We start from the raw sequence: 16514 nt of genomic DNA on the forward strand, positions 1-16514 counted from the left end.
ATATACTTTTACTCCACTACAATTACTTGAAAACTTTAGTTACTAAGTTACTTTGCAAATTAAGGAAATTTTGAATGTATGTGTGTATATATATATATATATATATATATATATATATATATATATATATATATATATATATAATTTGTTTTGTCTGATTTGCTGGAAAAATTTGTAACTAATGTGCATGATAAATTAAACATTTCCGTATGTATTTTCTGTTCTCTGTCTTATTTGCCACTAGTATAATTTAGTTGTGTTATATCTCCATTTAGTGTATGTGCAAGCTGACCAGTCAAGATTATTTATATTTTGCCCAACAGGTGTAGGGTATGCTGGGCAGCTGATTCTTTTCTACTTCTGCATGTCGTATATTATTATTTTGGCCTGGGGGTTGTTCTACCTCGTCTCATCCTTCAACTCCCAGCTCCCTTGGGCTAGTTGTAACAACCTCTGGAACACAGGTAAGACATCGAACAGTATATTTGACCTAACATAGTCTCATTTTGTACACAAACTGAGGCTATGCATAGCCCCAAAAAACATTTGACATATATATCACTTGAAAGCCTATCTGATCAGATAGTCTACATCACTTTCCATTCTATGCCATGCTGCTAATGTAACTATTCAGTAATCCCATGCTTTATAACCAGAAAGGGAACATTCAGGATCAGTAATTGTCTTGTTTTGTGAGAGCATTTAATAATTAGTAGAATGGTTACACACTAATTAAATAAAAAGGGTAATTACTGACATAAAATAACACATTGATTTAACACACATTCAACCATTGAACTGTTCAAATCCTGTAATGTCTGTGATTAACACATTAATAAAATCTCTTCAAATCCTCTTGAAAACATGATTGAATTTCACTTTCATTAAAAGTGCATTATGAATAAAACAATTTAAATGATTATTACTACTATTATCATCATTGTTATGATAACCAAGTTAAATATGTTCTCTCTACTCCATCAGATAATTGTGTAACCTTCTCATCACAAAATGGTTTCAACAAATGGGCTAACCAGACCAACACCACCTCTGCTGTCACAGAATTCTGGGAGTATGTTTATAAGAGATGATTATAGATACTTTGCCTTCTGTTCCTGCTCCCTAAATCCTTTGCACTACAGGCCAGGGTTGCACACTGTGATAAAGAGCTGTAATTGTTATATTGCAACATTACGAATTTACAAAATAAGAAAAGTAACTTTTACTTACTGTATGCTTCTATTAGAAATGAACACTGTATGCTAATACATCCAACATGCACTTTCATGTGGAGGATTGTTGAAGAGTATACATTTGTGACTGTGACAAATTACTTAAAAGTGGGGAAATTGCCTTCCTTTGAATATTCAGTTATCACACATGTAAAACTGACATTGATGGAAGAATCGTTAGGAAACTATTGGTATTAGTAGAGGCTTTCATATATCAGCCATTTCAGCCAGACACTAAAATAAATGTATCCCTTCTTTCTGTCCAGGCGACGAGTGCTGGCTATCTCAGGAGGTATTGAAGAGGTGGGCAGCATCAGATGGGAGATTGTGTTATGCCTCATTGCTATGTGGATAATCTGCTATTTTTGTATTTGGAAAGGAGTCAGGTCAACTGGAAAGGTATTTCAAATACAATACTGATAAAGTCATTCTACCACTGTAGTATTCACTATTAAAAATGTTGTAGATGCAATAACAACCCATCATTTCCAGGTGGTTTATTTCACCGCTACCTTCCCCTATGCAATGTTATTGATTCTTCTGATCCGTGGACTCACTCTACCAGGTGCTCTACAAGGCATTGTGTACTACCTCCTTCCTGAACCCTCACATCTCACCAACCCACAGGTAGCAAATTATGATCTAAAATGTTAAACTGGATAAAACAAATTCAAACATAGAGGGATTTCAGTCCATGAGAGGTTAACTGAATGGCTTTATGCATGCATCTCTCATTGCTACTTTTGTCAGAACAGGTGTGGATAGAAGCTGGTACCCAGATATTCCAATCTTTTGGTATAGGGGTGGGTTCCTTAACTGTTTTAGGGAGCAAGTACAACAACAACTGCTACAGGCAAGTCTGTTCAAAATGGATTGTGTGAAGTTGCGTTGGTTACTACTATCCATAGCAATAAGAAAAATGGTTGGCTGTGAACACATAACCTGTATGTATCTATAGTATAGATACAGATATTGGTCCATAATAACTAGGCCTACGTGTTGTAAAAACTGACCATAATGACCAAATGTAAGATATTCAGAATACAGCTGTTTTGAATTATTGTAAGGTCAAATCTGAACATAAAGACTGTGATTTTTATTATGTTTTGCAGAGACTGCCTATATCTGTGTTTGCTGAACAGTGCCACTAGCATAGTAGCTGGATTTGCCGTCTTCTCAGTGCTGGGATTCATGGCTCACGAGCAGGGTGTTCCCATTGATGAAGTGGCAGAGTCAGGTAGCCTACTGCAAGTCACAATGTCTACATAAATGTCTATGTAAATTATAAAAATGATTAATGATTTTTTTTAAATGGCCGGCCTGCCCATACTTCTTTTCGGCCGTTTTTTTTTTTAAACGGCCGGCCTGATGTGGGATTATTCAACGTCCCTGATAATCCCACACACATTGTGTGTGGGATTATTCAAGCAACAACTCAGCAAGCACCAAGTAAACTAGCAGCAGAAGGTCATGAAAGATGTATTCTCTGTGAGTTGGTTAGATTATGTTAGGGGTTATATGCCAGCTGACCACTCAGTGCAAGTAAGCGCCACTGTGCACTGAATTGGCACTGCCAGCGACACTGGCATTGGCAGCCCTGTTGCATCAGGCCTTGGCTGTGGCTCAGACTCATACACCGGCTCATGGTTTGATAACATTGTGCAATGAAAAATGGTAATGATCTACAGTTATGTTTCTGTTTTCAGGTCCAGGGCTGGCCTTCATTGCATACCCTCAGGCAATAGCCATGATGCCCCTACCTCAGCTATGGGCTGTCTGTTTCTTTTTCATGATCATTCTCTTGGGTCTGGATTCACAGGTGATATACAAACTACATTTGATACTGAAATATATTTGGGTCATAGTGGTTGCTGTGAAATCAGTTTTACTATATAAAATCAGAACTGCACAATTTTGTGGTTTTGGGCTAGTGACTTTTGTTGTTGTTGTGAATGTTGTATGTCAGTAATTAGAAAAATATGCACCATTAATACACCCATGTAACCTATAGGCCCACTTTTATTCTGCTTTAAAAATATATATATATATATATATATATATATGTATATGTGTGTATATATATATATATATATAGTGTGTATATATATATATATATATATATATATATATATATATATATATATGGTTCACTGCCTCATCCTGATGACCAGAAACTCTAATATTTCCCCTGAGTGATAGAGACATCCCTGTGGCTTAGTGGTTAAGGTGTTGGCTTTCCACGTGGGAGACCTGGGTTCAAATCCTGGGCATTACACACACACACACACACACACATATATATATATATATATATATATATATATATATATATATATATATATATATATATATATATATATATATATATATATATATATATATATATATATATATATATATATATATATATATATATATATATATATATATATATATCGAAAAAACATCACATGGATGCACCTGGGACGTATCATCAGTGTTGTAGCCTGGGGTCATAGGATGTTTCGGGTCTCGCAACATACACCCTCACCCAGGTGACCCAGCCAGGGTTGATCAAGCCCCGACTTACGTCCCAGGTAGCTACCCACGGTCAGTCCTAAATAGGGAAAGACAGGGCCACTCAATACGCTTGTCCGAAACTACTCTGCCAGGAATGGGGGAGAGCGGAGGCTCTGGCACGTGGAGGGGCTAGGCTCTGTGGATGGCCTCCTGGCCGGGCTCCTCCTCCGTCTCACCAGGTCCAGGACCTGAGCGTTGCACCAGATTCCCCCGCTCCAAACATTTCATTCTGGTGTGATGGTGTCTTGGCCCGTGGTGGTACTGCAGGCTCCCTTTGCGTCTTGCTTGAATGGTCCTCCTAAAGGCCTCACCGTGGATTTGTTGGGCTTCTTCCTCACGGAAGACACAGACTGGGGCGCCAACCCAAACTGCTCCCGGATGCCGTCTACTATATATAGATATATACACACACACATACACACACACTGTACATTAACTTGACCAGTTTAGGTAGGGTAAGTTATTGAATTGAAGTGTTAAATAGCTCTATAATCTGATTATTGCTATGGAATTTGCTGTATGTAACGCCCGGGAATCGAATCCGGGTCTCCCGCGTGGAAAGCCAACATCTTAACCACTAGCCTAAAGGGGAATTCCCCCTTGGGCAGGGGAGATATTTAGGGGCTCTGAGCTTCTACTGCTACACTCACCCCCCTTTTAACCTCCACCGGGAAACAGCACCAATGTAACACCCGAGATTCGAACCCTGGTCTAACGCGTGGAAAGCCAACATCGTGTCCACTAGCCTAAAAGACCACCCTCTCTTAGCTGGGGGATGTATTAGGCTTTTGGTCATCAGGCAGAGGCTCTATACTACTGCTATGTTGAGCTATTAACCCCAATGATTTTGTTGACCCCATACTCAAATACTGGAGTGTTGAAAAGCCAAAAGCAGGACAGCTAGGCAGGTAGTGTTCAAAACCCATGACTGGGTGAGTACAGGTGAACAGAACAGACATCACAAACAAACTGACTTGATGCAACACCAAACAATAACCCCCCAAGGACTGACTGGGGAACAAGACTATATACACATGACTCAGGCTGATTACACATGAGATACAGCTGGGGAAGACATGAACCATGAACTAGAACATGAACATAACATAGAAATACAAGACCTAGACAAGAGTGGCAAAGTCTGTAACTGTGACACCTGTAGGATCAACCATTCTTATTGTGTTGACCCCATGACCTTTCCTCCAGCACTACCCTCAGGTCAACTATTACATTTTTATCCCCCTTACTGTAGTTGCAAGGCTCTATAGGAATTGAAATATTGATTGTTTAATATTTGTTGGTCATTTGGTCAGTTGTGGGCCATGGCATAGAAGGACCATGTCAACCCTGCACCCTTCGAACCTTCATAGCTTTCACCTCTATTTGGTGTATGTGTGACAAACCTAAGATCAAACTAGAAAAAGTGCTCCTCGGAGCACAGGTCTCTGCCAGGTCAGGTAGGTTAGTGTGGGCCAGCAATGTTCGGAAGTCGGCAATCAGAATGGAATTTGATCCATGTTGATCACTTGACTAAAGAGATATGTACCGATTTGTGTGATGTTTGGACAACATTTTTAGGAGTAATATTAAAAAAAAGTTTAGCAAAGATCGGCCTCCTGGTGGCGCTATAATAGGGCAATATTGAAAGGGTGGCATTTGCTCCTCAACGTAGTGTGAATGTGCGTGCAAAGTTTCAACGCAATCGGACGCTGCGTTCATGATTTGCGGCATTTTGTGCAAAACGGGCCACTCCAATCAATTTTAGCCAATCAGGTTGGAATATGAAAAATCAAACAGATCCGGCTTGATCAAATGACTACAGAGATCATGTGTACCGATTTGCGTGAAATTTGGTAGTAATATCCAAAAATGTGTTTTATATAAGTCGACCTCCTGGTGGCGCTAAAACAGGCAGATGTGAAAAGGGAGTGCACATACAAAGTTTTACACAGATCGGTGCAGTTATAGGTAAAAACACGGATCGGCCTGTTATAGTTCCACCATGAGGCTGATTTAAAAGATTTTAAGTGGCATTTCTTCCTCGGCCTGGTGGGAATTGTGTGCAAAATTTCACGGACATTGCATGCTGTGAGGCATTTTGTTCAAAACGGAGCACTCCGGCAAATTTTGGAAGCCATTTTTAGCCAATCAGGATGGAATATGAAAAATCTGAAAGATTCTTTTAATGACTATAGAGAGACTGTGTACCGATTTGCGTGATGTTTGGATAACATTTTGCAAAAAGCGGCCTCCTGGTGGCGCTACGGGCCCATGTGAAAAATTTGGGGCAGAGGTTCTGAATTGGCATCCAGGGAGCGTGTGTGCACAGTTTCGCTGCGTTCAAGGCAACAGTGCCGGAGATTAGCTGTTCACAGAGAGAGGGGGCGACGGAAACACACACGGACGGATGGACGGACGAACGGACAGGGTGCAAAACATAGTCCCAGCCATGCCTTCCGCCTGGCGGAGACAATAAGTGGGTGTTTGGGTTAGTCCATCTTAAGCCTGATGATGCAATGTGTTGTGAGTTTGTATCTGCTGTTCTGCTATCTGCTATTTCTGGTGCGCAAACAAGTATAAATCAGGCATCAAAGTATACAATATACCCATATAAGTCATTACAGCTATTCACTCTCATTCTCATTGTTTTTTTTAGTTTGTTTATATGGAGGCGGTGATGACATCCATTACAGATATGTTTCCCACAGTGCTGCGTAGGACAGGGCGACAGGAGATCTTCCTTCTCATATTCTGCATTATCTGCTTCTTCTCCCAGCTTCTCATGGTCACTGAGGTCAGTGTTTTCTTCATCTTCTTCTTTTGCATGAAGGCCTATCGGCATCTAATACTACACAACAGCATAGTGTGGTATGGTCCGACTGGTAGGCAGATGAAATGCTGTTTCCGGGGTGGAGAATAAAAGTCAAAGTTCTATGTCCAGAGTCTTTTTAACAACCACTTTATTGTCAAAGAAGCGGCAATCATATACATTGGGGTCAGATACGTACAGAGCACTGAAGACATCTTTCACATGAGTCTATCTATATGCAAGCTTGTAGCCCTACCTCCGGGGCGGGCCTACAATTAAAAAATTTTAAGCCAAAGTTACATCCATACAGTTCTATTAAAACACAGGTCCATTCTATGCTCTTAAGTCAGGCTTTTATGAGAATAAACATTATGCTATTCTCCGCGACTTATTTATAATAGAATGTATTATTATAAAGGCAATTTAAAGAAAGACTATAGGATACTATTTTAGTAATGAAAGTCTTCATATTAGGTCTTCGATTTGTGAGTTAAAATAGTTACGTTTTTATTAGAGAAGCAGAAATCCTTGACACAGTGTAATTCACGTAAACTCAACAGGTTATTGAATTAAACCAGAATAGCATCGTATCTTCACTTAAAGTTTGATTCCTTATAACTACAGTTTAATTAAGGTTCAATAGAGGTTCACAAATTACTTATTTAGTATAGTTTTAACAGGCTGCAATCAGACAAATGTGCCTATATTTATCAAAATGGTATGGATTTCATAGTTTCATATGCACGTAAAGAAACCTATAGCTTGGTGGGTAACAAGCTAACAATGCCTGCCTGTTGCCAAGTATGCAGTAGTAGCAGTAGCAAAGTGACCACCACAAAACAAATCTAAAAGACATTTTAGACATTCTCAACTGCATCCTGGGAAAACACATTTAAAATATCTAGGTTATGTTCAGGTGTGACCCTATGGGTGTGACCTATTGTTTGAAATCCAAACAACAGAAAATTAACTTTGTTGCAAATTGCAATCACACCTCATGTCTCTTGCCACCAGGGGGGGATGTATGTGTTCCAGCTATTTGACTACTATGCCTGCAATGGAGCCTGCCTTTTCTTTCTTGCTGTGTTTGAGTCCCTGGCTTTGGGCTGGATATTTGGTGGGTATTCTATTTCAGAAATAATACAAAGTCATTCACAAGCAATCGCAGTGTCCAAACATTTACAAACAGCTAACCTCTGTCCATAACCCTGTACCAAATTCTGAATCAGGTGCAGATCGTATGTGTGGCATCATACATGACATGACAGGCGTGCGCCCCAATCCCATGTTCAAACTCTGCTGGCTCTATCTCACCCCCTTGGTCTCACTGGTGAGTTGAAGCAACATTATCTGTAGCAGTGGTTCACAACTGTGGTCCTGGTGACAAAGACCTTATCCACATTCAGATAATTGTATTCACCTTATTTCTAGTCTCAGAAACAGAAATAGTCCCTGAGTAGATGTCTTGATTGAAAACCAATAGCCTGCTATTTTTTGAATAATGTCAGGCTTGCTTGGAAATGCCCCATATCCATAGTTTAAGCCACAACATGGAGCAATCTAAAACAATTCACAGCATTTGAATTTAAATACCAAGTAAAGTCAGACAACTGTCTTGAAAAAATAAATATTCATAACATGTATAGGCACTGATGGAGTTGAATTTCACCTTATGACCCACACAAAGTACAGATACTTGTAGCACGGAGACAATAAGGAAAAACCAGACTCAGACAGGCAGCCAAGGGTATAAGGAAACATGTTTGTATTCAGATCAGAGAGATATAGAAGGTTTACAGTATATCACAGGTATGGTTCCGCATCATCGGTCGCGTCTCTCCGTAGTGTAACAGAGAAAGCAGTAGCTTTTAACAGAGTCCAGTAACATAAACATATGACATCATAGGATGTGACATCGATGAGGTTCCGGGTGAAGGTGGACTTCTCGGATTGGATGAGAGCGATGGTTACGTCGTCGTCTGATGATGGTAGATGATGGTAGATGATGATTGTGTGACAGTTTATCTCTGGACAACAGCGTCCCCATGTCTGGGTCAACAGGTTTGACATCTGACTGCTCTGACCTGTCACTGGTCAGAGGAGATTTGGTGACACTAAGGGAGACAGCTGTAGAGAAGAACATTCTAGATACAGTGTTCTTAAAACAAAAGATTGCCGCAGAGAAAGCCTGCATGCGTTTGACCTTGGCTGGCAGACAGAGGGACTGAGAGTACAGAGTACTTTTACCATGACAAAGTATTACAGGCCCATTATGAGACCATAATTAATAGGACATTTTAACCAGGTTAAGGACCCTAGACACATTATGATAATTAAGATAAGATAAGAGATCAAATGACTCTATCAAGCCTACATCTTATCATGATTTGGATAGGGTCAAAGGTCAAGCTGATTGTACCTTGTGACATTATTCAAAACCAAATCACAGACAGGCAAAGATTTAAATGACTTAAGGGCAAAAATAAATGTTTAGTTGGATAACATACACATTTATACTTCTTCAAAAGGACTGTATAATTTATTAATGTATTCAAATAGGAAGCAAAACAGGGTTTATAGTTCATGAATTCCCAAGACACTCCACACGTGTCCAAGTTTTCCCTTTGCACCTTTGCAAATAACTTTATTATAATTCAAAAAAATCTCAGCTAATGTCACCGTCCCAAGTAAACCTTTTCAACATGTTTTGTTTAACTGTAAGACAGACAATTTTAGCACAGTTTAATGACCCATGGCAGCAGAGAGATTGAGAGGGAGGGACAACTTACTAGTCTGCAAGCTTTCATATTGATATTTGACAAGGAACCTACGTCTCTGGTCAAAGATTCTGAACACGTTCAGAAATAGAAAAGTTACCTTCCTCGTTGTGAAGCTGCGGTCCATGTGCTCTTATCAAGATACAAGTATTTAAAATGGAACGGGACACTTCTGAATCCTATGTAAATTTGTACATCACTTTACACTTTATTTTGGGAAAAAACTTACGTGATATCGTCTTAAAACTCAAGAAATACTTCCTGATTGCATGTAGGCATGTGGGCATCAAACATCTGTCTATCCAAGACACAAGTTGAAATCTGTAAGACAGAATGGAAATCAAATTTACTGTTCGGCATGGCAGTAGCCTACAGTTGACTGTAGTATGAAACACAGTTTAAAACAGGTTTAGAACCAGATATAAAATTAAAGTTTAGCCCTGTATGTACAATTGTATGTACAATTAGCAGGTAATGTGACCTTATAGTTGTCCAGGAATTGGATTTATGGGGTAATGGGGTGGCTTACATTCTCGTTCTAAAATGAAACACAAAATGAAAATGAAACACAAAACACAGCATTAAACATTAAATCATATTTAAATCAAATATTCATCAAACTCCCCTCTATTTGACACCCATATATCTATAATATAGTGTGTGTCAGATAATTTGTTGATGAGAAAGGGGATGGAAAAAAAAAAAAAAAAAAAAATTTAATTTTTCCTTTTTTTTAAAAAAATTCAAAAGTTATAATTAAAACTTTTAAAATTAAAATATAACAATGAAAAATAAGGAATAAACATCTTTGTTCTGAAGAGTATATTGAAATGAGATAAGTACAGAAAAATAGCTTCTGAAAATTAGCAAATCTACAAGCTCACAAAAAATCTTAAGTTAAAATGATAAAATACTTTCAAAACTTTTAAAAGAAATTAAAATGACTTTATAATTAAACTTAATATTATAGTTAATGTTTCCCAATATTGATATAGAACAAATTGAATCTTATTAGGGTTAATTTAACGGATCTATGTTTTAAATGGAATTCAATAGAGACTCAGCTACAGGATTACGTTGCCATAGAAACGTGTCTAACATACCACTTACACTTCCTGCTGAAGGAATTATGGGAAATGGAGTCTCAGACCAGAAGGAATTATGGGAAATTGAGTTTTAAGAGACCAGAGCGACCATTTTTGGGATGAGCGAATGACGCTAAATTAATGATTTGTCACTGACAGATCCTTGGAAGTTTTACTTTGTTCTAACTGACAGGGGAATTAATTAAATTTGGACTAAAATTGTTATAGAACAAGCGAGACAGACACACATTCAAACATTCACGCATGCCTGCATATCAAAATCGCTCATACATAGATAGCAGAAGGGAGAAAAAGATAAACAGATAGAGACTTTCATTCCTTAGCTCCCTCGCTCGCCCGGACACACAAACACCGTGGAACAGCTGGCGGACCCATAGAGAGAGAGAGAGAGAGAGAGATAGAGAGAGAAATCGTTCATTAATACATACACAGACATACAAACATACCGAACATAGATCTTTCAGCACCAAACTAATTTTGGAATTAAAAAGATTTTAACCTGATTGGTTTACTTATTATTTTAATTATATTCAAAATATTTTAAATAAATTAAAATGTATTTATTTTTTAAGGCAAGAATATATTGTACTGATGGTTCAATGAATTTAGAACAGTGTTAAAATATATATATATATTTTAAACTTTTAAAACAAGCCTTCATAGTTATAGTGTGTGATTATTCTTGTCTGTAAGCCATAGCCTACTTTGTTATTAGAGCAGCTCTGAACAAGAGAATGTAAACAGATAAGACACGGGAGAAGTGAGAGGCTGTATTGGATCAGGGATTTAAAAGTTATTGTCAAAGTGCAATATATTAAATGGATGGATGATTTAACTACAGTGGTCAAAATAAAATTAAAAAAATGTACTGACACAATGTACTGAAGTTTCTGAATCATGGGTGAAAACCTGGCAATTGTCTTATGGGTCGGACATTTTAGTAATGTTCGGTATGCAGCTGGCTGATAATGTTGTACTGACATTGAAAACACAGATCTGTATACATGGTGTTACCTGTAGCTAGCAGGTAAATGTAGCCAGGATATTGGAGAGCAACACTGGAATACTCTCCTCATGTGGGCTGATATGAGACCCGATTTGTAACATTAACCCACATATAGCCAATAGGCAGTGTAAAAGGAGGGCTATACCACAGGGGTTAATCTTAGGTCAAATATCAGTATAGAATCAGACAATTAGTACATTACGACAATTGTAAGGATATATTCATGCAGGCACACAGACAAACCCCCAGCACCTAGTGTAAAACTAATATTAGATAAATTCACCCGCACCGAAAACCAAAGCATGAAAAAGTGGTATTTCGAGGTAAAAAAAATAAATCCATATATTTATATATATATAGCCATGCATTGCTCGAACACCCAAGTTGAATTGTGGGTTATTCTAGACGCCTTGACATGAATATATATATAAATAAAGACAAATAACTGTGAGGAACAGCTGATAGTCAAAACATCAGTGTAAAAAAACTTCGGGGTGTCTCCGGTGGTCTCATAAACATATACAGAGACAAAGACAAACTACATAATGACCAAAGTAGATAGGAATATAAGGTGATAAAACATTTTTACTTCACTCACTCCCTAGCGGAGTTGTGTTAAACAGTAGTTTACAAACAGGCTGATAATTATGAGACAAATGGTTCGGTAAAGACAATAAAGAAAAAGGTATACTCATCAGATCAAGGCAGGGATAAGTTACATGGAGGTCCCAATCACTGGACCATGGTACAATAAAAATAAAAATATATACTCATCAAATCTGATGTTGGTTCAGGGATCCCGACCCCGATGGCTGGACCATGTGGAATTTGAGACATGTCGAGGGTCCAGTCCAAAGGTCCAGCGATCATGTCCGGGTCCAAAACAAAAATAAATTGTGATACTGTTCAAAGTTAACCTTCATCTGAATAGAAGTGATAAATCGTTACACCCAAGGCTGGTTCGTTTGATACGTATCAAAACATGGTCTGCCGGGGGAAGAGAGTCTGATTGTGCAGTTCTCAGTTCCCCCCGTCTACCACATTTTAATCATATCCGGCTCGAAGGACCAATTGATGGAGTTGAATTTCACCTTATGACCCACACAAAGTACAGATACTTGTAGCACGGAGACAATAAGGCAAAACCAGACTCAGACAGGCAGCCAAGGGTATAAGGAAACATGTTTGTATTCAGATCAGAGAGATATAGAAGGTTTACAGTATATCACAGGTATGGTTCCACATCATCGGTCGCGTCTCTCTGTAGTGTAACAGAGAAAGCAGTAGCTTTTAACAGAGTCCAGTAACATAAACATATGACATCATAGGATGTGACATCGATGAGGTTCCGGGTGAAGGTGGACTTCTCGGATTGGATGAGAGCGATGGTTACGTCGTCGTCTGATGATGGTAGATGATGGTAGATGATGATTGTGTGACAGTTTATCTCTGGACAACAGCGTCCCCATGTCTGGGTCAACAGGTTTGACATCTGACTGCTCTGACCTGTCACTGGTCAGAGGAGATTTGGTGACACTAAGGGAGACAGCTGTAGAGAAGAACATTCTAGATACAGTGTTCTTAAAACAAAAGATTGCCGCAGAGAAAGCCTGCATGCGTTTGACCTTGGCTGGCAGACGAGGGACTGAGAGTACAGAGTACTTTTACCATGACAAAGTATTACAGGCCCATTATGAGACCATAATTAATAGGACATTTTAACCAGGTTAAGGACCCTAGACACATTATGATAATTAAGATAAGATAAGAGATCAAATGACTCTATCAGGCACAAAAGCTTTTTTGTTTCATTTCTCCCCTCAGCTCTGTTTCATAGGTTCCTTAGTGGAGTACCAGTCCCTAACTTACAACCGTTGGTATATCTATCCAGAATGGGCCCACATTGTGGGCTGGCTGTTTGCGCTATCCTCCATTGTACTTGTACCAGGGTGCGCACTGATGAAACTGACCACTGGGCCAGGGACCCTCCGCCAGGTGAGAGTACAGTAGTCTCGCGTGGCCAGACTGTTGCCTCCCACAATTTTCAAATGTTTCCGGTCATACAGTCTGGGACTCGGAAGCTCTGATCATGATTATAATATAAACCGGATGTGAAGCCTCCTCCCCACTTCCGTTTTGTCTTTACAGTCGCGCAAATTTATCCTAATATAAATACAAATCATCTAAGTGTATTTAGCTTGCTGCTTAGCAGAAATGGAAATTCAAAAGTAAAATGTAAAGATATTTTAAAATATATTTTCGTGAACGGAAGTGCCAGTTTCCTCTCTCGGATTTCGGAAGTTGTAGTTCCAGACTCTATATAGCATTCAGAGATTGTGGAATAGTTGTCTGGCTACGCGAGACTAAGTAGGTAGTAACATTTTGGAATAATTAATTTGAGAGATGTACTGTGACAGGGGATTATGTTATAGGTGTAAATGTGGTGCTTGGGATATCTTGAATAATTAACATTGTAGTCCCCACACTGATTCAACTCTTACTTATTCAACATTACCATTTTGTCTTATTTGTGCCTACCCTGCCAACTAAAGCCTTCAGAATGAATGAAATATGGTGATGAGGGCCTAAAGAATTGTTGCTGACATGGTGCCTCATCTTAAGTCCATAATTGTATGCCTAACTACCAAGGAGGGGGGGGGGGAAATCATGCTCATCTCAACAGCAATTTCCTTGTAAACACTATCACTACTACTAATAGAAAACAAACTGTTCACAAACATCAGGAACTGTTCACAAACAACAGCAACTGTAAGTTTTTATAATCTTTAAAGGGAAAATTCACCCTGAAACAGAATTGGCATTCTGCTATTCCAATGACTAGAGGTTCGGGCCACTTTGCGGCCCGAACTTCTAGAGATCGGGCCGCGTTGTGGCCCTCACAGCTACGTTGCACCAGTGATCCAACTGATATGGAGATCTGTATTTGTCAGTCTTTGTCCCTTTTATGGGCATATATTATGGAGATCTCTGTATACTGACTGATTTGTTAGGGCCTGATGCCATGATGTCCTTATATGGTTATGGCTGATCATGGTGACATGAGCTTGACGATGTGGTTCGTCCGCCTGCCCATCCTCACTTATAGCAATTTTAATATTGGAAGATGTGTGGAAATATTGGGCCTTAAATGTACTGTAATTAAGGAAAAGTATGATATTTAGCTTGTAAAGGAAATGTACATAAAATGAAAAGCAAATAAAATATATGTAAAATAAATGGAAGTGTTGTCAGGGGCCCACAGTTCCGGTTACCCCAGCCAGTAGTGATCTCTCTCTCTCTCTCTCTTTCTCTCTCTCTCTCTCTCTCTCTCTCCCCCTCCCTCCCCCCTGCCATATTCTGATTTGTGAGGAAATGGCTTAAAACTCATATTTATTGTGAAATGTGAGGAAATGGCTTAAAACTCATATTTATTGTGACAATTGTCATTTATTGGGGTTATTACAAAAAACTTGGGACAAATTCCTTAACAAGAAATGTCTTCACCAATGTGTTTGTAAAAGTGTCTGGCAAGACTTAATAAAAAGATAACAAAATTAAATTCCCCTACGGCAGTGCTTTCCATACAGGGGATTCCTGGGTTGTCCCTCTCTCCCCTGTACATATTTGATAAGCTCCAGATTTGTGGACTGAGCTGGGCCATCAGGTGTATGGGGAAGATGGTCTCCTCAGTGGGGATACAGTGAAGAGATATGGCCCCTTATGGGCCTGAGGGGACAGTGTAGAACTGTCAGAACCTACAGTACAGTCTACTGGGTGTCTATAGGCAGGGGTGTGGAGGAGTGTGGAAGGGATAGCATTTACCTTTCCTTGGAGCTTTTTAACAGCTAGAGGGGGAAAGGTGAACAGCCCATGATACCTGGGCTCCATTCTCTATTATCCTAGTGTAACCAACCTCCAGGCCCATAAGGGGCCATGTCCCTGCTGCTATCTGATAGGCAAGCATTGCTTTCCGTATGCACCTAATGCTCTGTGTTTTTGTGCTGGAGTTGTTGTCGTTTTTTTTACTATGGAGAGGGTAAAGGGGAACAGCAGGCCTTTTAATAAGTCACTTGTGACCCCTGGTAATATTACTAAAAAAAAAAAAAAACAGAACAGACCCTCCTATGAGACAACATATAGGGATATCCCTGTCTGCCTGACACCATGCACCAGGGAACAACTCTACCCATGTCTGTCTATGAGCACCTATCTTGGGCATAGGAGGAAGCAGATCCGTGTGGTGGTGCACTTGGGACCAGCGGTAAGCTAAACCGACATAGGTACACCCCTGTTCTAATTCATAGCCATGCACCACATGGAGGTCTTAGAACCCCCATCACCAGGGACTGACTCTCCTCACTCTCTCTAACTGCCTATGAGTACTCCTCCTGGGCTCACACGTGTCCCACTCTATAGCCTTGATGGGACATGTCTATGGCAGCTGTTAGAGGGTTTCATGTCAGACGTGGGAGAGGGAAGAAGCCCATGGTGTTCTTGGTCCCCATAACTTTGTTCTTCCATGCTCCAAGTGCCCAGGGAGCTATCCAGTGACCCACATTTTTTTTCCTGGATTTTCCCTTCATGCAATTCCCTGCAACTTTTCCCCTCTCATTCAGGATATATTTAGAACACAAAATCTGTTGAGTTTGTTTTTGTTGCAATTAGTAGGAGGTCAAGTGACATTATTACTGGACTCTCTCTCTCTCTCTCTCTCTCTCTCTCTCCCTCACTGTCTCTCTCTCTCAACCTAATATAAAAACATATTGTGCAAAAAGCGGCCTCCTGGTGGCGCTATAATAGGGCAATGTTACGTGTGGCATTTGTTCCTCAACGTAGTGTGACTGTGCGTGCAAAGTTTCACCGCAATTGGATGCTGCGTTCATGATTTGCGGCATTTAATTCAAAACGGGCCACTCCTGCAAACTTTAGCTGTCAATCTTAACCAATCAGGATGGAATATGAAAAATCTAACAGATCACATGACTATAGAGATCATGTGTACCAATTTGCGTGAAATTTAGATAA

General features: G+C 39.5%; 1 protein-coding gene across 1 annotated transcript in view; it reads left to right on the plus strand.

The window, feature by feature from the left end:
• LOC308085818 (sodium- and chloride-dependent GABA transporter 2-like) overlaps positions 1-16514 on the plus strand; it is a gene marked incomplete at both ends in the record, with an annotated part of 30930 nt that overhangs the window by 1761 nt on the left and 12655 nt on the right. The window contains 11 exons of the mRNA XM_080429128.1: positions 324-464; positions 985-1072; positions 1499-1631; positions 1725-1859; positions 1988-2085; positions 2345-2469; positions 2939-3051; positions 6448-6585; positions 7615-7717; positions 7830-7930; positions 13314-13484. Coding sequence (XP_080285254.1) covers positions 324-464; positions 985-1072; positions 1499-1631; positions 1725-1859; positions 1988-2085; positions 2345-2469; positions 2939-3051; positions 6448-6585; positions 7615-7717; positions 7830-7930; positions 13314-13484 — 1346 coding nt within the window. The remainder of the gene's footprint in view (positions 1-323; positions 465-984; positions 1073-1498; positions 1632-1724; positions 1860-1987; positions 2086-2344; positions 2470-2938; positions 3052-6447; positions 6586-7614; positions 7718-7829; positions 7931-13313; positions 13485-16514) is intronic.

Source organism: Gymnoscopelus braueri (assembly GCF_963280865.1).
Source record: "Gymnoscopelus braueri genome assembly, chromosome: 5".
Lineage (NCBI taxonomy): Eukaryota > Metazoa > Chordata > Actinopteri > Myctophiformes > Myctophidae > Gymnoscopelus > Gymnoscopelus braueri.